This window comes from Meles meles, chromosome 18 (assembly GCF_922984935.1).
Source record: "Meles meles chromosome 18, mMelMel3.1 paternal haplotype, whole genome shotgun sequence".
Taxonomy (NCBI): domain Eukaryota; kingdom Metazoa; phylum Chordata; class Mammalia; order Carnivora; family Mustelidae; genus Meles; species Meles meles.
Window position 1 is genome coordinate 1,255,520 of NC_060083.1, and position 23,238 is coordinate 1,278,757.

The 23,238-nt window shown below is 61.1% G+C and overlaps 1 protein-coding gene across 8 annotated transcripts; it reads right to left on the reverse strand.

Moving 5' to 3' along the window:
• Positions 1 to 5,857: 5,857 nt before the first annotated feature.
• Positions 5,858 to 19,910, reverse strand: B9D1 (B9 domain containing 1). Of its 8 annotated transcripts, none has more exons than XM_045985911.1 (9): positions 19,723 to 19,910; positions 17,135 to 17,203; positions 15,127 to 15,238; positions 11,001 to 11,097; positions 10,184 to 10,246; positions 9,345 to 9,451; positions 7,461 to 8,246; positions 6,553 to 6,620; positions 6,025 to 6,166 (listed from the first exon to the last, which is right to left on the reverse strand). In XM_045985911.1, exons 1-9 carry the CDS (start codon positions 19,783 to 19,785, stop codon positions 6,164 to 6,166), a joined length of 1,368 nt encoding a protein of 455 aa, XP_045841867.1. In that variant the 5' UTR covers positions 19,786 to 19,910; the 3' UTR covers positions 6,025 to 6,163. The 8 variants fall into 8 exon arrangements, with proteins under 8 accessions (XP_045841869.1, XP_045841873.1, XP_045841867.1 ...); XM_045985909.1 differs by having other exon boundaries at positions 17,135 to 17,302; XM_045985912.1 differs by lacking the exon at positions 17,135 to 17,203.
• Positions 19,911 to 23,238: the final 3,328 nt, after the last annotated feature.

The following is a 23,238-nucleotide window of genomic DNA, read 5'->3' on the forward strand; positions in this document are numbered from 1 at the left end:
TTTGTTTTTCTTACTGGTACACCAACATCAAGTGAAAGGGAAAAAAGTCTGATGGATGGACGTGACTCACCAGTTTTTATCTCCTAATTCCCTTTTATAACTGAAGGCATGCACAGATCGACAAGGACTTCGTTTCCAGTGCAACTGGGAAACGGAAGAGGCATCTTGAGCCTTGTGTGTCTGTGATCCTCTCTGTCTTAATCCGCACTCAGGGTAGGGGTGGGGAGACGACGGGCGTCTTCAGGGCCCACGGCTCCCCGGGGCCGGCCTCCTGCTAACTCCAGACACACACTGCAGACTTAAAATTCTCATCATCTCTTGTTTCGGAGAGGAGGAAAAAAAACAGTCATTCTCACATGGATTTTTAACAAACATGCACTAATATTACCTCCCTTTCCCAACTCCCTCCTTTCCTCCCCCCACCCGCCACTAGAAGAAAAGTATGAATTCATGAAAGAGAGCAGAAAAGACGTGCTTCTCCCCAGGGAAGGAAGCCCCCCCTGACCCGACACACACACCCAACCTGCCTCCGGTCAGGTCACCTTGCCTGTGGGCGCTGCAGTCTTGCTTTCCACTGTGGACTTCACCCCAACTCCAAGGGCAGCTGACGCCCTGGTGTTCCTCCGCTCCCCGTCGCCTGTTCTGGGAGGAGGTCGGACCCTGAGCAGGGCACAGGCCTGGAGAGGAGCAGGCGGAGTCCGAACAGCCTTTTCTGGCCTCTCCTGTTTCCTCATTTTAAAAGCTCACCCATGCCGCTCCCCAAGGCTGTCCCCCGGCCCGAGGAGCCACCCCCAGAGCTCCTGACCGGCCAAGCCTCCACCAGAGCCGGAGAGCTGGGGCCGGACCACGGCCTGGGGCCCGCTCTGGCCTCCTCCGACCTGGGGGAGCGTGGGGACAGGGTGGGGCCCAGCCGGTGGCTCCCCCCGGGAGGTGCTTTCACTCACATGGTGCGAGCCCGGACCCCTTCACAGGCCAGTAGCCCAGACCTGACTACTGCGTCGGTGACTCTTTTTGTAAACAGTCAAGAGCCCTTCCTGACTTGACTTCGAGGCCCCAGCATTCCAGCCACTGGGCCACCGAGGCCCCACGAGACCCACTGCGGCCCCTCCCCCTTCCCCTCCCACCCGGGCACAGGCCTGTCCCAGGCACCTTGTCCCTGTTGCCTGCTGCACTGATCATGAAGCCGCCGGCCACTGCCACGCGTGTGACGCACGTGCCGTCGTGCTCCCTCCCGATGGGCACCGGGGCAGGGGCGCTGCCCAGCCGTTGTCTCAGTCCCGGGGCCGGTGGCTGGTTTTGAACGTGTGTTGACTATTGATACTTATTTACTGTACAAATATAATTTATCATTTGTATCATGATGCGGTTTCTGGCTGTGTCCTTCCTTGCCCCCGTCTCTGTCTCCCACCGGAGACGGGTGGGCAGGGGCCGGTCCTCGTGCCCGTGTGAGCCTCTGTGGTCAGCGGAGGAGGCTGGCTGGGAGGCAGCCCTCGGGGCACCACGACAGGTGGTCGGCAAGGCAAGGGCCTTGGTGGGTGAGTGGGTGCCCCTCCCCACCAGCAGACTCGGGGTCCTGTGATCAGAGGCAGCACACAGCAGAAGGACAGAAGCTCCTTTCTTTCCAGACAGGGATGGCAGAGGTGTTTGGACCGCGGGGGGATGGATGGACGGTAGAGGCCAGCACGGGGTGGGGAGGGAGGCCTGGGGCGGCCTTGCGGCTTCCCACTTGAGAGCGCTCCCAGCTCTGGCCTCTGGGGCCGCCCTGGCCACCTGGTGGCCACTCAGGGAGCAGGACTCAACAGGGGGCCTGGGGAGGGTTTGCCCGAGTCGGGAGCAGTGGGGCCTGCCACTCCCCAGACAGGAGACGGGGCCTGTGTCCCGGGACCCTAGGCGACGCTGCCCTGTCAGTCGACGCTCACAGTCTGCTGCCGTGTGGACCAGCCCTGCTCCTGTGGGCAGGGAACGAGTGAGCCGAGAGAGAAGTGATCTCGTAGCGGGCCAGGGCGGGCAGAGACTTTGACCGCCTCCCTCACCAGCACCGGCTCCGGGGGCGGCCACCGGGAGCAGGGATTGGCGGAAATGCAGGCCTCCTTGGTGCCCCGGGGGACGGGAAGTGGAATAGGGTCACACACAGCTGGTCTCTGCCACAGCTGGCCTTCTGGTCACCAAATACTGATTTCATTCCCCTCCACGTGAAGCATATCCTTATCCCCAAGGGAGGTGTTCTCGGGTCACTTAGAGGATCACAGGAGATCACACGTGGCGGTCTTGGGCGACAGTGTTGGGGGATAGTCGTCACACGGCGGCAGGTAACAGGCACATAAAATTCTTCCTCACTGCCTTGCCCCGTGCTTTTTTCAGCTGCCTGGTCGCTCCTGTTGGGGCCGTTGGGGATATGGTAGGAGCGAGCGTAACTCCTGAGATCTGATGCTAACCAGGTGGCAGAGTCGCTTGGCCCCATGAGAAGTTTGTTCTAGGACTGGAGCGCTCGAGGCATCTTTCCTTCTCATCTCTTCCCATTTGCCTTCTGGACCCAGCAGTCTCCTTTCCCAACCTTTCGAGGCCCCCAAAGTTTTGGATTCTCTATTTCTGTCATTTGGCCTTGCAAACGGGCCTTTTCTTGCCTGAGCTCACTGCCTTCCCATGCTGGCTTTCCAAACGCAGCCCGCAGCGGCCAACCCGCCCCATCCCTGCCCGCCCCTGGCGCTGGCCCACCGGGCACCGAACCTGCCTCCCACGTTGTTGGCACAAGTCTTACCTAGTTCTGTGCTCGCATAACGGAGCTCTCCTGCCTTCCAGCCTTTTCTCTGTGCTCTGCCTGCCTGTCGCCCAGCTGCGGAGCCGATACCACATTCACTTGGTTTGGGTTTGGGTGATGCAGAAACCCACCCCGGAGTCCAATGTCCGTATCAGACCGGAACGCTCTGCGGAACCCGCCCCCGAACTCTGGCAGAACGCGGTAAAAGTAGCTCCTGCCCACTGGAGACATTCCTGGCTGTTCCTGCCGTGTTCCGTCTCCAGGACGTGCTCTCCAGGGTGCCATGGGCAAGGACGGAAGGATCGACCTGGGGAGCTTTCGGCCAGACCTCTCCGTGCCGGACAGCCTTTCAACCCACCTTTCTTTGGCCAGAGCTACTGCCAGAGACCCACCTGGATGCCAGGGGAATGGAGTCTTGTGAGCATGAGCGGACAGAACGGACGGTGGCGGATGAACTTGGGGCCGCCCACCTTGACTCTTCTTCAGGTGGATGGTCCCAGGTCTCCACCCTGGCCCCCGCTTCCCACGCAGAGTGCCCGCAGCCTCCCAAGTTTCTGACTGGGACAGGCGTGAGGTGGCTTCCTGCGGCGGCGGTAGCCTTCTAGACCCTGACCCGGCGTCGGGCACGTACTGGCCGAAACTCGGTGTGTAGTACGCTTGAGCTCTGTGCGTTTCAGTCCACATCGGTGGTCCCGCGAGAGACACAGATGACGCCCACAAACGAACACGGAGTCCAGTCACGGGCACGCACGCTGCAACGTACTGTGTCTGTGATTTCTTTGGAAATGCACGAAAACCAGGCTGGAGGGAAGGAGGGATGAGAACACACGCGTGGGAAGGTGGCGGACCGCGCCACCGCGCGGCGGCACGGAACGAGGAGGGGGTGGGACCACTCCATCAGAGGTGCGGGGGACGGGTTTCTGGGCGGCGGCGGGAGCTGGCCGACGGGCACGGCATGGGCAAGGGTGGGGGCGGGGCAGGGGCAGGGGGTGCTCAGCCTCTCAGAGCTGCAGGGGAGAGAGGAGGGAGCCCAGGTGTGGTGGAGGCCAACTGCTTGATCCTGCCAGGTGGGAAGCCCTTGATGGACGGTGCGGGGGGGAGTGGGAGCAGCTCGAAGGCATGGGGTCTCCCAGGACCTCAGGTGGGACCACGGCATCTCTGGGGGGCCGGACATGGTGGTGGAACAGAGGAAGCTCCTGGATTTTATTTTTTTTTAAAGATTTTATTTATTTGACAGATCACAAGTAGGCAGAGAGGCAGGCAGAGAGGGAGGAGGAAGCAGGCTCCCTGCGGAGCAGAGAGCCCGATGCGGGGCTCGATCCCAGGACCCTGAGATCATGACCTGAGCCGAAGGCAGAGGCTTAACCCACTGAGCCACGCAGGCGCCCCATTCTCCTGGATTTTTTTTTTTTTTTTTTAAGATTTTAGTTTTTCAAGTAATCTCTATCCCCAGCGTGGGGCTCGAACTCAGAACCCCGAGGTCAAGGCTTGCATGCTCTGCCAGGTGAACCAGCCAGGCGCCCCTCTTAGATCATTTCCGCTTCCTCATAAGCCGTTCAGCTGAGGGTGAGCGCTGCTGGAGGTGCAAAGAAGAAACACAAGGTGAGGCCCTTCTCCGAGAGGTGAGGAGAGCGGGAGGAGGAGAGATGGGTCTGCCTGCTGCTGTGAGGGAGCCCTGGCTGTGGACTGAGCAAGGCAGTCCTGGGACGGCCACCATGACTGTGGCCCGGCCAACTGCTCACTGTCACAGGCCCACGGGGTGCATAAACAGGGACGGGCACAGCGGTGTGGACGGCAGTACCTGTAATGACCTGTGAATTACAAATCGGGCCAGGAGGAAAGGGACAGAGGGGCTGATGGGCGGCCCAAAGCCGGGGAGGGGTTGGGGGGGTGGGCTCTTGCAGGGCCCTGAGGCCACAAAGGACTGTTGGTGGGAGGGTCCCGGGACAGGAGCCACCAGGAGGGGACGCATATGATTGGAGGCAGATCTCGAGGCATTTGTCACTGGAAACAAGAAACACGCGGTGGGATGGGTGGTTGCTGAGCGGCCAGGCCAAAGTCATCGCAGGGGAGGCGGCAAGGAGGTGTGGACGGCAGTGGTACCCAGACTGGCCAGAGTAGAAGCCCCAGGGGAAGGTGGTCAGGTCTTCGGAGCACGTCGGTAGTTGGCCGCTTGCCCCCCGCGTCTGGGGACCTGGGACAGGGGAGGTGGAAATGCCAGTGGGGGTCTGGACGCAAATCTCGTCTCCAGGCCCAGGGTCCACGGGCCGGGGCAGCAGAAGAGGGCCGCGAGGGCCAGTGTGGGCTTCGGCACAGGACCGAGGTGGAGGGAACTTTCCACTCAGAGAAGAGGGTCAGAATCACAGGAATGTTGCTGACGCCAGACGCGAGTCGCAGAGCACACCGGGAGCCGTGGGGGGGCCGGGGGCCGCACAGACGTCGGGTGCCCAGAGAGCTAAGCGAGAGGAGGGGCAGGGCACGGTCCACGACGGCCAGGGCCTGGGGGGGGCGGTGGCGAGGCTGGTGGTCTTGAGGCTGGGCCGCGGGGGCCTCCTGGCTGAGGGCGGTGCCGGAGGAGAGCAGATGGGGCGGCTGCGGGCCCCGTGCCCGGGGAGAGGGGGACAGGCCACAGCAGTGCCGCGGGGACCTGTGTGTGGACGGCTCCGCTACCCATGTGCGGGGTGCGGGGGCCCACTCCGCTCTCCCGCTGTGAGCCCAGACAGCTGGGAATCCAGTAGCTTCCGGCTTCTGGGAGGATTTCAGCCCTGGCGTCTGGGCTGTGGGGGCCTCTCCCTGCGGCTCCCACCGATCCGATTCTCTTCTCCTCACACAAGGGCCAGGGGCTCCGGAGCCCCGAAACCTCGTCGTCTCCCTCCTGTGTTAGGGAGGAGTGTGGGGAGGGTCGCACAGCCCCAAGCGGGGCTGGACCCGAGCTCACAACGCAGGTGGCTGTCTCGTGTGCCTCTCCGGACAGCTTCTGTGCCCTAAGCAGTACGGGGCGAGGGACAGGTCCTGGTCCAGCTCAGGGAGGCAGGCCGGCCGGCCCCAGTGACCTGCTCCCAGGGAGTGGGGCGCAGGGCAGAAGGGAGAGGAGGCAGCTCCGGGTGATGTTTTATTATATGAAACTCTGCCCCCCACCCTCCTAGCCCCCGAGGCTGCCCATCAAGCAGCTGGGCCCCTGGCCAGCTCTCCGGAAGGACAGCCCTGTTCTCCGGCAGCGCTGTGGCCAGATCCAGGGGCTGTGGCCGCGGCTGGGTGGGGGCCTTCACCGGGGGATGCCCTGGGGTGGGCTGGGCCCCGAGGCGCCCCGTGTGTCAGGAGGCCCAGTGTCGTAGCCCAGCTTCCTCATGTCCTTGGTCACCACGTTGAAGAGGAGAGTGACAAAGCCCTGTGAGCGCACGCGGGTCACTGCGGAGAGAAGGCGGCATCAGCCAGGCTGCTCCAGGGTGTCTCAGCCCCGGCGTGTCTCAGCCCCGGCGGTGTCTCCGGTAAAACGGGAACGGCGAGCTGGGCCTGCGGTGTCTCCGGTAAAATGGGAATGGCCAGCTGGCCGGCCCCTCCCCGGGAGGTGTGGGGGCTGCAGCAGGGACCGACCACCCTGGCAGACCCTCTGCGCTCCAGCCAGGCCCAGGTAGGAGCTGCGCTCAGGGGAGAGGCCTGGGGTGCTCCCACGGGCCGTCTGTGTGCCTGGCAGGTCCCCGGCTTCCACCTTGTTTCCTAGGGGTCCACCCTGTCCCTCCCGGGCTCCAGCTTGCCTGTGGGGAGTGGGCGAGGTTGAGGGGACCAAGCTTTACCTTCTCGGCCTTCACCCTGGGCCACGACCTTGGGGTCTGTGTACTCGGGCCGGCGTCCCATGAACCAGCTGGGAGGACAGGAGGACACGGGGTGAGCAGGTCCTCGGCCTGGCTGTGCCTCAGACCAGAGACGTGGGCCTCTCCTGGTTCAGAAACCAGCAGCCCCCCAACCCCTGCCCCAGGGCCCTTCGCAGAACCTTGCCAAGCCCCCGCCCCCTGCTGGGGAAAGGTGAGGCTGGAGGCCACGGGCGGCGTCCACGGAGGCCCCGCAGGCTGCCCCCCAGGCCTGAGGTGCTGTGCCCTGCGCCTCCCTGGCTGCACGCCAAGCTTCCCATCACGCTCCCCCGTGGCTTTGAGGGCGACGTAGGGCTGCGGGCACGGTGGGAGCCCAGGTGGAAGTCCCGGGAAGGGGACAGCAGCTGGGGGCGGGCCGTGTGACCCCCCCTCATCCTCCCGGGGGTTAGACGGCCCCATCCTGGAGCGGTGGGCAGAGGGGCCAGATGTGGGCTCTCTCTTTCTTTTTAATAGTGTGGGATCCAGGACAAGGCCCTTCCCATCTCTGAGCCTGAGCCTGGCTTCCTCCCGGTGGCACGGAATGGGACCTCACTCCCAGAGCTCTGGCAACTGCGGCGGGGGACGGGCCGTCATCCTCTCATTCATGGTTCTCGCTCTGAGGTTCAGGTGCCCCAAGGATGGGCTCGCTCCGGGGTGCCCGACTCGATCCTCACCCCAAGTCACAGGTGAGGGGTACGGCCCTCCGGGGGCCCCGACATGCCGGCGGTCCACCCGTGCCCCCCAGGCGTCCCGCCTTCCAGAGGCTGAGAGCAGGACTGGCACATGCCCGAGGCCCCGCGCGGAGAGGTGCGGGCTGGACGCTCAGGGCTGCTGTCCCCCGGCCTGTCACTCACAGCCTGCCGCAGCTCCTTCCGGACCAGAGGCCATGCCTCCACCAAACCCACGGGAGCCCGGAACAATCCGGTGCACGCTCCCTGCCGGGTGGGCCAGGCATGGGGCGTCACCGATCCAGGAGCTCCTCCAGCCTGTGCTCTGGGGGTCCTGCGGGGGGAGGCCACTGGCGCAGCTGCGGGCGGTGGGGGCCCCACCGGGAAGGAGGCCCCTCGGTCCGGCTGTCGAGGTTCCCACATTCCCAGAGCAGGCTCCGCCCGGCCTTCCGGCTACAGTGGCTGACCTGGGCAGGCCTGGAGGCCTGTGCTCTGCCCCAGCCCCCCCCGCACCCCCCCCCCCATGGCGGCCCAGCTCCACGCTGGAGTCTCCTCTTGGCTCAGGCCACCCCGCCTGGGCCAGCCCCCCGGCCCCCAGGGTGCAGCCTCCAGTGAGGGCACCGGTGTCCACTGGGTGCTGCCCAGGGGTGGGGCTCCGGCCTGGCTGATGCCGGACAAAGCAGTGAGTGCCCCCTGCTGTCTGCAGGCCGTGGGGACAGCCAGTGACGGGGCTCTCTGGCTCTGAGCCTCGGGAGGGGCATGGGAGGGGAACTGGGAAGCCAGGGTTCCAGCCAGGGCTGGATGGCGGTCCACTGCGTCTGTGTGCCTCAGTCTCTCCATCTGAGGAGGGTGCTCTCCACCTCCCAGGCAGGGGAAGCAGCCACCGCTCTGTCCTGAGGTCTACGAGGACAGGCTGTTCAGGGCGGAGGAGAGTGTCCAGGCAAGAGCTGAGGCCAGGAAGGACCCGGTGGGCTGGAGGACATGCGGGCAGCGGGGAGGGCCAGAGGTCAGCAGGGCAAGAGAACGCGGGGTCTCCAGCAGCCTCGCTCAAGTCGATCCTAAACGCAGACATGTGCTTGATGTGTTTCTGGAGCAGCGTGTTTAGGGAAACCAGTTTTGTCGCTCTGTGCAGGCCGGGTGGGAGGCGCTGTCAAGGGCCGGATAACGGCCCCAGCGGTCCTTGTCCCCGGAACTTGCCAACGTGACCTTATTTGGGACAAGGATCTTTGCACACGGGACTAAAATAAACACGAGGGTCGTCCTGGGTTATCTGGGTTCACCCTATGGCCCCCAAGCGTCCTTCTAAGAGGGGGAGGGAGAGGGACACACACAGGGGAGGGGTGACACGTGAGGTCACACACGTGACCAGAGGCAGAGACTGCAGTGACGGGCCCCGAGCCCAGGCAGGCGGCAGCCAGCAGAAGCGGCCGGGAGCAGATGCTCCCCAAGAGCCTGGCGGGGGTGCAGGGGTGCGGGAGGAGCGCGGCCCTGCGGGCGCCGGGATCTCAGCCCGCTGGTGCTGGTTTCGGACTGTGACTGTGACTTTCTGTCCTTGATGCCATCGAGTTTGTGGTCGTTGGTTACAGCGGCCCCGGGAACTAATACAGGGCTGAGGGGAGGAGGGCAGGCAGGGGGGCTGAGCAAGGGCTGGCCTCTGCAGACGGGCTCTGGGAAGATTTTGACCAAACCGCCTTCGCTCGTCAGACCTTTCCCCACTGTCCGGACTGCCAACACATGCCTTGTCCGGGGGAGGCTGCCCACTGCCCCCAGCTGCTAGCCTCTGGCCCCAGCAGAAACACCCAGAAACTTGTCCTACACGGAGACCCTTTCCTCAGGGGGATGCAGCCCTGAGACCCAAGGTTCCCTCGGAGCTGTGGGGTGCAGAGCAGCATGGACACCGTGGCTGGGACAGCAAAGCCCTTAACCTTCCCGTCCCCACCGATGGGCACGGCCCCCATTTTCCCGACAGTTCCGCAGGTGGGTGTCGTCCCCTCTAGCTTACAATGGCCCAGGGCACCTTCCCATCATGGGGGCTTCCCGAGGGCCTTCTGGGGAGGGGCGGGCACCCACCTTCTCCCCTCCAAGCCTCAGAACTCAATGAGGCCTCCTCTGAGCAGGCCCAACGCTGTCCTGCCCCGTGGGACTCCGGCCAAGGCTCACCCCGATACTGGCCAGGCCTGCGGGAGGGCCGCTCATCAGCTGCATGTGGCCTGCCTTCCCCCACACCCCCCGTCCTGGCTGCTAACAGAGGGCCCACTCCTGGCTGACCTGGCGGGGAGCAGTGGGGGCTCGCAGCCAAGCTAAGCAGCCAAGCGCTTCTGTCGCCAACCTGGAGGCAGTCGGCGGCCCTCTGAGCCTAGACGTGGATGTGATAAGGGGCAAGAGGCTCCCTGCCTCCCTGGTGTCTCCCCCACACTCCCCTTGCTCACCACCCACCAGCGACACCCCATCCGTGCTGCTCCGAGCACAATAAGCCCATGGACCTTGCTCTGTTTCCTACGCCTGGAGTGTTCCTTCCCCAGATCAGCCACACTGGCCCTTACCTGCGCTCTGCTTTCTGTTCGGAGGTCACCTCCGCCAGGAGGCCCCCCACACCACTGTATCCTCCTGTGTCCTTTTTCACGTTTTAATGTCCTATTACGTCGTGAGCATCTCCCCGTCTGTCGAGAGCTTTCGACACAAAGACCAGTAACGGGGCACAGAGTATAAAGGTGCCCGGCCTCGTGCGGCTGGACCAGCGGCCGACGGGAGCCCACAGCCCCCGCTTCCCGGGGCCCCAAAGACGGAGCAGCTGGGAGACCCGACGAGGTTACCGAGTGCAAGTGAGTGAGGACAGGGACACCCCTCCCTCCCTCCACTCTGACTCCCAGGTCAGAAGCAGGCGCTGGCAGGAGGATGTCGAAACTCACCTCGTAAACTTCTGCAGTTTAGATGTGGATTCGGGGACAAACATGGGGATGGTCCTTTTGTGCCTGAAACAGATGTTTTCACGGACAGATGTGCTGAGTAGCAGAAAAGTGGTGGGACTTTCCGAGCGTCTGGTGAGCAGGAGCGGTCCATCAGGCAGGTCCGAGCCCAGCCCTAGCCGGCCGGCTGCCCGCCCCCGCTGTGCTCGCTGCAAGCGAGGTGCCGGACGGCCCAGGGTCCCCGCGGGCCTGGCATCTTGTCAAGGCTCGGGACGATGCTGGGGTAGAGCCACCACTCCTGGGGGCCCGGCTCCCACTGGGCCCCTCAGAAGCCCTGTCCCCCACATCTCCAGATCCCCTACCATCGCCAAGGCCCGGTTTGGATGCCCTTCCTCCAGGAAGCCCCCCACGATTCCCCGCGCCTTCCCCCCGCTGCTGCCCCCGGCCCTAGTCCTGCCCGCTGAGCCTGGGGTCCTGGCCCTCACTGGCCCAGCCCCTCCCTCCTCTCCACATGCCTCCCCCACATCCTGCAGCTTCTGTCTCAGCAACAATACTCGGGACGTTTGGCTGTTCTACTCTAGGCTAACTCCGGTCATCTGCGTCCCAGAATCCCGTCTAGAGCTGTCACTGTGCGTCTCTCCGTGTCTTTAACCCCTGGCAGCGCCCGCCGCCCAGGCCCAGGGGACGCCAGCGCACTCCCAGCCTAGCGGTGAAGTCTGTCCCAGGAAGAGCCCTGCTCGGGGCGCCCTGGTCCTAAACCAGCATGGCCCAGCAAGGGACGGACCGTGGCCCAGGGACCCGGTCAGAGCCAGAAACCCACCTGCCGGGTGAGAAAGGCACGTGCACTGCCCCGTAGCCTCGGACCACGTCGTTCCCAAACACGTCTGGTCCGTATACACTGAGCACGATCTGCGGCCCTTGGGAAGAACAAGACAAGGGGTCAGCAGGCGGAAGGTGCAGGGCAGAGAACAGGAGTGCACACGGGACAGCCGCCTTCTCCACTAAGGGCTTCTGCCGACCCAGAATCCGGGGAGGCGGGCGGGGACAGCGGTGGGGAGCGCGACGAGTGGGTGAGGTCCCTGGCGAGGCCCAGATGCCCGGCAGGTCCTGTGCCTTGACAATACAGGGAGGACCCCCGAAGGCACTCTTCTCTGCTCAAGGCACAGGGCCCCAGCCGGGAAGTGAGCAAAGGGGCCGCTTCTTGGGAGCCTCCTTTCTGATACACATGGTCGGATTCAAGCGTGGGCTTCTCAGGTTCGCAGCCCACAGGGCCTGGCTTTGGGGTGGCGCAGGGGAGGTCGGAGAGAAAGAAAGACCTTCCTCACACTTTCCTTTAAATGATCGCGGATCCCACCGGTTCCCTGTAAACGTGGAGGAACACTGGGTCCCTTCTCCGGGGTCAGTCTACTCGTCCCCTGAAGGCAGGGGAGAAGTCGCTGCCTGGGGTGAGGCAGGGAGGCCCAGGGAGCCGGGCTGCCAGGCGCCTGTGGCCTGTAGGACGGGCCTCAGGCCATCGGACACCTCACCTCCCAGTCTCTCTGGTCCCTCACCTCTACGCCACCTCTATGCCCTGCGTTAGGTGCTCGGTGAGCCTAAGACACGGGTTCGGGGCCCTTCCCATCACTCCCCCTCCCCCAGAGGGAGCCCCTACTCCGACTTGAAGAAAGCACTCCTTGTAAGCCTTTCCTGCCAAAGAAGGCATCCCAAACTGGTGCTTTGGTTTTACCCACTTTTTAAAGGGTTTTAATTTTGAGAGCGAGCGAGCGAGCGAGCAGAGGGGAGGGGCAGAAGGAGAGGGAGAGAATCCCAAGCGGACTCCGTGCTGAGCCAAAACCAAGAGTCAGACACTTAACGGACGGAGCCACCCCAGGGCCCTGGTTTTACCCACTTAAATGAATAAATAAATAAAACCTTAAACAAACGGAATCATAGAGCCTGTGTACTGGTACCCAGCTTCTTTTCTTCAACTTCGTGTCTGTGAGATCCGTTCAGACTGTGTCACGTAGGGGCTGTCGCTCGATCTCAACGCTACAGAACATTCTGGCTCTGGACAGACCAGGAGGGCAGGGTTCGCTCTGGTGCTGATGGGCATGTGGGCAGTTTCTCCTTGGGGGGCCCCCAGGTGGTGAGGCCGTGAGCTCCGTTCAAGCCCTCGCCCCATGCACGCGCACGGCTCTGCTGGGCACGCGTCCCAGGCACCCCCACGCCCCCGCCAGTCCCTGGAGTTCCCGTCACACCACGTCCTCACAAAGCGGGGTTCCCCAGTTTCCCTGATTGGAGTTATTCGGGCGTGGGCACGGGCAGCAGCTCACCACAGCTTGCCTTCGCCTTCCCTGCAATCTTTCTCACTAAAGTAAAGCCCTTGCTCTGTTTCTCGGGCACTCGGGTCCCTCCTCCGTGAAGGACCTACTCGGTCTCTTGCCCATATTTCTACCAGTCTTTTCCTCGTTGACGTGCAGTGTGTGTGTGTGAATTCCGTGGCCTGTCTTTGCAGCTCTGTTATATTTTGATATTATGGTGAAGAATTTCTTTTTCAGGGCACCTGGATGGCTCAGTGGGTTAAGCCTCTGCCTTTGGCTCAGGTCATGGCCCCAGGGCCTTGGGATCGAGCCCCGCATCGGGCTCTCTGGTCAGCAGGGAGCCTGCTTCCTCCTCTCTCTCTGCCTGCCTCTCTGCCTGCTTGTGATCTTTGTCAAATAAATAAGTAAAATCTTTAAAAAAAAAAGAATTTCTTTTTGATATATCATTTTTGAATCACATGTGTGTGCAAGAGAATACATAGTCTATTTATTTTCATACAAAAAGCCACTGGTTTTTGTCTGTTTCTCTCCTATCCGGCATTCACGCCCGTGTATTATTTCTAGTAACTTATCTGTGGGTTATATTGCAAATTCTACACACATAATGTCACCTGTGAAAAATGAGTTTTATTCTTTCTAATTCTCATGCCTTTTGTTTGTGGTGGTAGCAACAAGGAAATCTTTCATCATTGCACTTAGAAAAGCTAATGTTTGCTCTAAGTTTTTTTTTTTTTTTTAGATTTTTTTTTAAATTTATTTATTTGACAGACAGAGATCACAAGTAGGCAGAGAGGCAGGCAGAGAGAGAGAGGAGGAAGCAGGCTGTCCGCAGAGCAGAGAGCCCGATGCGGGGCTCGATCCCAGCACCCCGGGATCATGACCCGAGTCGAAGGCAGAGGCTTCAACCCACTGAGCCACCCAGGCGCCCCTGTTTGCTCTAAGTTTTTTGTAGACAGCCTTTGCCAAATTAAGAAAGTTTCCTTCTGGGGGCGCCTGGTGGCTCAGTGGGTTGCGGGGCCAACTTTTTCTTTTTTTTTTAAGATTTTATTTATTTATTTGACAGACAGAGAGATCACAGGTAGGCAGAGAGGCAGGCAGAGAGAGAGGAAGGGAAGCAGCCTCCCCGCTGAGCAGAGAGCCCGATGCGGGGCTCGATCCCCGGACCCTGGGATCATGACCTGAGCCGAAGGCAGAGGCTTTAACCCATTGAGCCACCCAGGCGCCCCCCAACTTTTTTTTAAGATTTATTTGATGGAGAGAGAGATCATGAGCGGGGTGTGGCGGTAGTGGGAGAACCAGACTCCCCACTGAGCAGGGAGCCTGATGCTAGACTTGATCCCAGGACCCCAGGATCATGACGTGAGCTGAAGGCAGACGCTTAACTGACTGAGCCACCAGGCACCCATGGGGGCCCAACTCTTGATCTCAGCTCAGGTCATGAGTTCAGACCCCACAGCGGGCTCCATGACTTTAAAAAAAAAAAAAGAAAAAAAAGCAAGCTTCCTTCTATTCCTAGTTTGTCAAAGTTTATCATGAATGGATGCTGAATTTTATCATCGTTTCTACATTTACAGGGATGATCGTGACTTTCCTTCTTTTTAAAGCAGTGAATCACGCTGGTTGATTTCGGATATTATATAAGCTTTATATTTCTGGAATAAACCATACTTGTTCATATGTTATCTCTTTTACATCCTGTTAGATTAGGCTTATGAATATTTTGTTTGAGAGTTTCTGGAACCATGTTCAAGGTCGGGAATGATCCGGGGCTGGGCCGCAGCTCCCAGGCTCCAACAAGCGCTCTGAGGTCTCTGTCCAAGTTACAGGGATTTTCCCGATTCTTGTGCTCCGAGCCCAGAGCAGCTGTCAAAAGCCTCCGTCAGCCTCTAAGTCACCTCTGGGGGAATCAGCAAATACTCTCGGGGCGGTGTGAGTGGGATCACGTCTCTCGATTTCTATATTCTCCGGGATCGTGGCCTGGTAAATCTCTAGTACTTCGCTAGCTCTCTGAAACCTTGGAATAGTTGTGTTTTGTTTTTGCTTTTTCCTACTGTATTTGCCTCTGCGAGCCTTCCTCGGCAGCAGGAGACTGGCCCACCACCCAGTGCACTGTCCCAGGAAGCCTCTGGAAGCGTCCTTACGCGTGGATAACGACAAGGAGGACCGCCAGGCAGCCCCTGCTTCAGAAACCCCGTACCCACCAAGCCTAGACCCCAAGCCTCATGCAGCAGCGAGGCCCAGACTGTGAAATCAGACGGGCCTGAACTCCAATCCAGGCTCAGCTGCTGGATATGAAGCCGAAGGCAATGATGTTACTTTTGGGCCTCGGTTTCCTAACGTGAGCAAAGAAACAGAGAGCGATCTGTCCACCACATAGGCCGAGCCCACCCGGCCACACTGGCCACAGACTGGGGCCACAGTGATACTCTCTGAGCTTCCTAAAGGTCAGCTCTGCCGAGCCTGTCCACGAACCGGGGTAGGGGTGCTGGAGGAGGTGGAGGGAATCGGCCAGGTGGCAAGACAGCAGGGGACGGGGCTGGCGCAAGGGCCCAGGGGACCGGCAGAGAGGAGCTGGGAGCGGACGGCCCTGGGGGCACCTCCCCCCGCCCCCGCCCGGCTGTCCCTGCAGGGCCCCTGCAGACTCACAGCCGTAGGGGTTCGTGCTCTTGAAGGTGACGTCGATCGGGAAGTTCCACACCAGCGCTCGCCGCACATCCTGGCTCTTGGACGTGATCTGTGAGATGCCCTCCTCCAGACCCTGTGGGGACAGGGACGGCGACAGCTGGTGCCCGTGCTCTGGCGGCCGCACCGCTGCCCGACCTGGGTGGGCAGGTGGGAGGGCTGTTTTCCTCACTACCTCTGCCAACACGCTAACTTCCCGTGCCCGGAACTCGGGCGCCGGCGCAGCTGCTGAGCCTCTCGGGGCTTCGCTTCGTCGAGACCCAGCCCGGGCCCGGGTTCTCGCCCCCTCGCCAGAGGAAGCGGCCGCGGGTCACGGTCATGCCCGTCGGTGCACGCGTGCGTGCGAGCTTCTCTACCAGGAAACGAGGCCCTGTGTCTTCCTCCACCCACCAGCCCTTCGCGGCTCCCCCGCCGAGCGCAGCTCCCGGAGCAGCGGTCCACGCGCGCCGCCCCCGTTGCTCCTCGCCTCCCTGGCCAGAACCCACTTCGTCTGACCACAGGGGCCCGCGCTACCGAAGAGCTGTTGGCGGGGGGCCCCCGGGCCCCGGGGTTGCCGTATCTGCGCACGCTCCTCTGTCCTCCGTGTACCCGACCCAGCGGCAGCACGGGACACACTCCGCCTGCGCGGCTTCTGGGACACCAGAGTCCTCGGGTCTTTCCTCCTCACGGGGGTGCCCAGCGCTGCCCTCGCCACTTCCTCTTCACGGGGGGCATCGCAGGGCTGCCAGCGGGACTCCCAAGCCCGCAGCCCGGTCCTCGCCTCCGACCTCCGGAGCGCCACGGCTGGCTGTCTACGGGAAGCTCAACCTCCACACACGCTGGAAAGTTCCCCCACATCTGGCTACCCGGTGTTCTCAGCCAACGGCGGCTCTGCTCCCAAGAGCCGGGGCTCAGAAGCTCCGAGCCACTCTCAACTCCTTCTCCGGCCCGCGTCTGCCCACGAGGAAACCCTGGCCTCCGCCTCCTGGAAGTTGGAGCCCCGGCGCTGCGCCTCTTCTACCTGCTGTCTCCGCTCCTCCGTTTCTGGCAACCGTCCGGGGCCTCCCTCTGCGGCCCCTGCTCCCCCGTCTACTCTGGACACAGGAGCCAGAGGGAGCTATGGAAGACACTAGAACACTAGGCAGGTCACCTTCTCTGTTCCAGACTCTCTGAGCAGGTCCCATGTAACCCCGCGTGAGGCCGTGGTCCTTACTCTGGCTGACTGTGTCCTCCACGGCCGGACCCCCCCCCCTTCAGCTCCCGCCACACTCCTCCCTGCTCACGCTCCTCGCTGGCCGCACCCCCTCCCGGCTGCTCCGCCAGCACTCGGGCCTGTGCACCTCTGCTCCCTCTGCCTGCAGAGTCTTCACTGACCTGCACCGGGCTCCTTCCCTCACTCCCTTCAGGACTTGACCCGAAGTTACCTTCTCAGGGAGGCCCTCCCCAGCCCCCTCACCCAGATTCCGGCTTCTCTCTATCCTCCATACCGCCCTTCCTGACTCCACTTTCTCCTTGGCACTTTCTACTAGAACACACTAGAACACTGGTACGTGTTGTCTGTCTCGCCGCGCAAGGATGTGCGCTCCACAAGCCTGGGACTCTCGTCTGGCTGTCTGGGTCTGGGGGAGACACACTGCTCTGAGGCGAGCCTTGCAAGGAGGGCTTCTGCTCTGCCTTCGGACTCCCCAGAGTCCTCCCCCCGGGCTAGGAGGGCCGGAGGCTCTACGCGCTGCCCACACGTTCCTCTTCGCGGCCACGTGCCAGCTCCCGGGACGGGGCACGTGAGCGAGCGCAGCTCTGATCCGGGAGCCCGCCGATGGCTGCACGGCCGCTCCAGCTTTACCAGGAACAGAGTCACGCTCGGAACCCCCCAACTCAGTGTCTACCTCTGCATGGGTTCTGAACTGGGAGCGGAAGGGGAAAGGCGGACACCTTCAGAAACGCCATCGGTCATGGGGCCTGTGCGTCCGGGACGCCCGAGGGCCCAGCTTACCGCCGTGGGGGCCCAGTCCTGGCCGTACACAAAGGAGTACTTGCAGTAGAGGTCGTCGTGCTCCGGAAACTGCGGGAAGAAGCACACGCAGCTTGTGGTTACGGAGCCCCGAGGCCAGGCCGACGTGCTGACTACGTAAAGGCAGCAGGAATTCTGAACACCAGGTGCCTGCGGTGCGTCTGAGAAACAGCCAGGGCTGGGGACACGGGGTGCAGCACAGGGGCTGGGGCCCGAGACGTGGGAGTCCAAGGGACAGTCCCAGGCTGCTACTGCCGTTGAGCCTTTGCCTGAGGTCTGGCTTCTGTCCGGCGCGCCCTTCCCATGAGTCCCTCTGGCAAACTCCGCTTCATCCTTCAAAACTTACCTTCCAGGGAGCCCGTCCTAACTTCCAGGCTGTTTTAAGCTCCCCCCTGGCCCCCACCCGTCCTGGCTCTGTCAGCCCCTGGTCCTTCCCTCTATCAAAGCTCTGACAGCGTGTTTATTTCTGTCAACCCCATCTGACTGTGAACAGGGAACAAGTGTGATGACGTTTTTGTGTCCCCAGTGCCTGGCACAAGGGTGGGCCCGGAGGAGGTCTGAGGGAACGGTGCCCACGTGAAAGGATGCTCTTGGGGCACGAAGCCTACAGGGGACTAGAGCTCAAGGCCTGGAGACAGGGAGGGACCCAGAGCTGACTGGGAGGCCCAGGGAGGCTCGCATGGCTGCTGACAGTGCACAGACGCGATCCAGCCCGGCCAGGGCCGTAACGGGGCGGAAGAGACGAGGGGAAGGTAGTCGTGGACACTAGGCCAAGGGCCAGGTGGACAGGGCGGGAGCACGGGGGCATGAGCCCAGTGAAACAGGGAGGCACGAGAGGCCCGGACCTTTACCCAAACCGCCTCCCCGAATCCTCGCAATAATACATAAACACCATCTGCCAACAGCCTGGAAGGGCGATGCCTCAGTTCTGGCGGCAGGCAGACCTGGGTTCCAATCCCAGCTTTGCCGCTCCGTTTGGGCACGTGTTCGCTTCTGCAAAATGGGGTTGCAGCAGTGGTCACTCCACGGGGCTGTGGCGGGACCGAATGGGCAGTGCTGGGCTCAGGGCGAACTCATGGCGAACGCATCTATCACCTATCTATCACCTATCATATATCACCTATCTATCTATCATCTATCATCTATCTATCTATCACCTATCATCTATCTATCACCTATCATCTATCACCTACCATCTATCATCTATCTATCATCTATCATCTATCAATCACCTATCTATCATCTATCATCTATCTATCATCTGTCACCTATCACCTATCATCTATCATCTATCATCTATCATCTATCTATCTATCATCTATCATCTATCACCTATCTATCATCTATCATCTATCACCTATCATCTATCACCTATCATCTATCTATCTATCACCTATCATCTATCACCTATCTATCATCTATCACCTATCATCTATCACCTATCACCTATCTATCACCTATCATCTATCACCTATCTATCTATCATCTATCTATCTATCACCTACCATCTATCATCTATCTATCATCTGTCACCTATCACCTATCATCTATCACCTATCATCTATCTATCTATCACCTATCATCTATCACCTATCATCTATCTATCTATCACCTATCACCTATCTATCACCTATCTATCACCTATCATCTATCACCTATCATCTATCTATCACCTATCATCTATCACTTATCACCTATCTATCATCTATCTATCATCTATCTATCACCTATCACCTATTATCTATCATCTATTATCTATCATCTATCACCATCACCTATCATCTATCTATCACCTATCACCTATCTATCTATCTTCTATCTATCATCTATCATCTATCAATCTATCATCTATCAATCACCTATCTATCATCTATGTATCACCTATCATCTATCACCTATCATCTATCTATCATCTATCTATCATCTATCACCTATCATCTATCACCTATCATCTATCACCTATCATCTATTATCTATCATCTATCACCTATCACCTATCTATCATCTATCATCTATCTATCACCTATCATCTATCACCTATCGATCATCTATCGATCATCTATCATCTATCGATCATCTATCTATCATCTATCTGTCATCTCTCTATCTACCACCAATGTCCCCTTCTGTCAGACTGACCGGACTCTCCCCGGTCTTCCCACCACCACCATCGTTGGCTCAGATTCCGCAGAGGACCTGCGTTCCGACCCGGAACCAAGGATCCGATTCGGAGTGCAGAGCACTCGGGCACCGAGGCCCCGCGTCCCGGTCGCGTCTCGGCCTTACGCCCGCGTTGGGCTCCTGCCCGCGACTCCGCGAGCGGGACCCGATCCGAACCGGGACTCAGACGCTTGGCCGAGCGCGTCCCCGGCACGAGCTCCACCTCTCGAGGTCGGCGTCCGCCCGCGCCGGTCGGGGCCTCCCGAACGCCGGTTCCCCGCCCCCGCCGGGCCGTGGGAGACAGAGGCTCGGAGAACCACGCACCTGTCCGGGGCCACGGCAGCCCTGGAGGCCGCGGCGTGGGCCTCCGGGGAGAGTGGGGGAGGCGGGCGAGGTCCACGGCCGCTCACCTGGGCGCTCTCCACCTGCCCGCTGACCATGAGTAGGAAGACGCTGGGACCCGCGGCCGCCATGGCCGGGCTGGGGGCGCCAGGAAAGGACCCAGGTTGCGCGCGGGGTTGCGGAGAGGCTCCGGGTTGCCCTGGAAACCGACGGCGTGGCGCGTGGGACACGTTTCTGGGGATGGGACCTTCGCGAAGGCAAGGGTGTGTGCCGTAGTGCGCAGGCGCAGCCAGCGGCGGCCGGTAGGGGCGGGGGCTTCGGATGGGCGGGGCTTCGGAGGGCGGGTCCCCGCAGCCCCACCCCTCTCCGGGGAAGCCGGGCGGTGCACAAGAGCCGGGTTGGAGCGTGGGCCTGTTCGTGGAACCCAGCCACGCCGGGGATCAGGCCACACCCGCAGGGAGTGTGTGTCCACTCGGCTTCGGCCCCGCCAGCCCCGAAGCGCAGAGGCGCTCCCTGAGTCAGGCCGGCCGGAAAGAAGTGATACAGATGCCTTCGGCCACGAGATGGCGCTGCGGCGCTACCGGGAGGACCGCGGAGGGGACACTGCGGGGCGCAGGTGCACCGCCGCCACCGCGGGTCTGGGTAACGCGCGAGGCCCGCGAGGCCCACCAGGGCGGGGCCGCCCGGGTTCTGGAGAGTCCCCAGCTGGGGCCGAGCAGGGGCGTGCGTCAGGTCAGAGGGATGCTCCCTTGGGCTTTTGAGGACCCCTGCCCCCCAAGTTCATTAAACAGACTTGAGAGGGGCCTCAAGAAAACCTTTAGTCCAAGCCACGGCTCCTCCGCGTGAATGGGGGGTAAACTGAGGCCCACGGAGGGCTTAGCACCTGGCATCCCAGCCATCCAGCCGTCAGAAGAGGAGCGAGCCAGAGTCCACGGCTCTGCCGAGTTAATGTTCAGGGGACAGTTACTCCCTGGCTGCCCGCAGTAGGTCATAGAAGGTCATAGTAGGTCAACACATGGGTTCTGTTCCTCTTAGCAGGACTCGAGCTAGTGCTTGGCTCCCCTCCCCTAGACAGCCCGCCTGTTCCAGGAGCCCAGGGGCCTCGCTGATCTTGTGTTCTGGTTTCGGGACGCATCAGAAGCCCTGGTAACGGTGTTGATGAATGAATGAAGGAGAATCACAGGGGAAGCGGTTGGGCTACAGTCACTGCAGCAGGGAAGTAGCTGACTCAGGGTTCACCGCCAAGACTTCACAGACTAAAGAGCCTCAGGGCCTCCTCTGTCCGGCCCAGGCCCGTTCTTGGCCATGGTGTCCAAAAGTGGCATTAGAGACCTTAGCTCTGATCCAGGAAGTGAAGGGAGGCGCAGGTGTATGATTTCCAGGAGCCCAGGCCCCCAGCAGGGACCCAGGTCACGGTGCCCCTGCAGCAGCCAGTTGCTAACTTGGAAGCAGGCCAGGGGGCTCCCTTCAGACACCCGTGCAGGAGACGGAAGGAGGAGTTCAAAGTCAGCCCAGACCCACCAACCACTCTGGGAAAGGCGAGCAGAGATAACGGATTGGGGGAGGGGGCTGTGGGCAGCCAGGGTTCCCACGTGTGATGGGAGATGCTGAGGTTGCAGAGGGCCGACGGGTGCGGGCCCCAGTGAGACCACACACGGATCTCAGAGCTGGGATGGGAGTTGTCTGCCTTTGCAGGGACTTGGTCATATCCCTTCCCCCAACCTCACACCTTCTTTCCAGTTCAAACGCTCTCTCCCACGGATTCTACCACTCTTTCCTCCTTGTGGCTCTTGAGGCTCAGTATCACACAAAAGCCGGTTGTCAACAAAATGCTTGTGATTATCAAATAACCAGGGCTTCCAGTAGTTTATAAGCCGGCTGTGTCTGGGGCACCAGGGTGGCTCAGTCGTCGAGCCTCTGCCTTCGGCCCAGGTCATGATCCTGGGGTTCTGGGATCGAGCCCCACAGCGGGCTCCCTGCTCAACGGGGAACCTGCTTCTCCTTCTGTCTCTCCCTCTGCACCCTGCCCAGCCCTAACCAAGTGATATGGAATGGGAGGCCCGGGATCGGGTGGGAGGATGGCCAGGCCTAGCTCTCCCAGCTCTGGTAAGCTTAGGAAGGACTGCAGGGGAAGGGGCATCTCGGGGCCTGCTCAACTGGAGCCCAGCTGGAGCCCTTACCACCAGTTCGGGGAAGGGGGCGGCAGGGGGCCTGGTGCCCTGGGAGCCCTCAGGCAGGCACCTGCAGGTCAGGACAGTCAGGGTGGACACTGTGCAGCAGGATCTGCTCTGGGAGGGTGCGGTGGGGGATGGGGGTGGGCTGTGGGAGGCAGACCCTCAGCCAGGACTCACATCCAGCAGACTTGCCCATTTCCTGCCCTTCCCTGAACATCCTCCCCACACTCCCCCTCCCACCCTCCTCTTCTAGGGCTCCATCCTCTTCTGCATCCCCACAGTCCTCCCAGGGAAGCTTTAAGCCTGGGGAGGGGACCAGGAGAGTGCCCAGTGCCAGCCACGGGGGCTGGGGGCTGACTCGGCCTAGCCAGGTGTCCGTGCTCCCCCTCCCCCCTGCAGGGGCTGTTCCCTGGGGCTCAGGGACTGTTGGGATCACTGCTTCCGCAGGTGCCCCAAGCTCCTCCCTGGCTGTCTGCTCGCGGGGTCTTGCGCCCCCTGCTGCCTTCAACCTTCCCAGGCCTCCGCTCCCGTCCTACACAAATTAGCCTCAAATCCTTGGGGCCCCGCAGACCCCCCACAGGACGAAGGGGTGGGGCCGGGTGGCCAGAGGGACAGGCTGCACAGCACCGCTGAGAGATGGTGACCTTGCCCACTGGGCCGGGGCCAGGCCACCAGAGCCAGAGCCCTCACACCCTCCTGGGGACAGGAGCCGCTCCTCCCTGGCCCCGGGACGTGTAGCCTTTCTCTCTTTCCTGTCTGGCCCCCCACCTTTCCAGCCAGGCCCCGGCTATGCTCTGCAGCCCCCTCCTACCTCTCACCCCTCCAGCTGGAAGTCAGACAGCCTGCGATGTGATCCTGTGTGACTTGGAGAAAGCTTCTCAACCTCGCAGAGCCTGTTTCGTGGTTACACCCGGGGGGTCGTGGTTGGATTAGATGTGATCACGTAGGTCAGATACTTAGAGCAGACTGAAGCTCGATGCATTTTTAACTCCTCTTGTTATTAAAAGCACTTCTTGGACTACTCATGCCTTTTCGTGCTCTTCTCTCTGTCCAGCACATCATCTCTTTCCTGCCCATCCGGAGAACTCCTATTCAACCTTCAAAGCCCATCTCTGTGAAGTCTTCTCTGAACTCCTCTCCCCAGCCCCTCACCATCTTCCTCCCGGGACGATTTCCTCACCCTCCTCCCTAGAACCTGGTTGTAGGCGGGGTATCCAGCTCTGCTTGCTTTTCTCTCGAGACAGGGAGCTCACTCATGACGGAGGCGGCTGGGTGTCATTGAGGCAACCCACCCTGTCCACCTGGTCCCACCCTCAGAGGTGGAGCCCCATCCACGTGGAGCTCCTCCCTGCAGACTCGGGGCCGCCCGCCCCTACCTGTCACCATCTCCGTCCCACACCCAAGTTCCTG

Coding starts and splice junctions, on each gene's coding strand:
- B9D1 (XM_045985909.1), bottom strand. CDS start 19,785: ATGGCGGCCGCGGGTCCCAGCGTCTTCCTACTCATGGTCAGCGGGCAG. Junction 10,247..11,000: donor GTGCCTTTCTCACCCGGCAG/GTGGGTTTCTGG, acceptor CATCTGTTTCAG/GCACAAAAGGACCATCCCCA. Junction 8,247..9,344: donor TGAGGCTTGGAGGGGAGAAG/GTGGGTGCCCGC, acceptor CATGTCCTCCAG/CCCACCGGGTCCTTCCTGGC.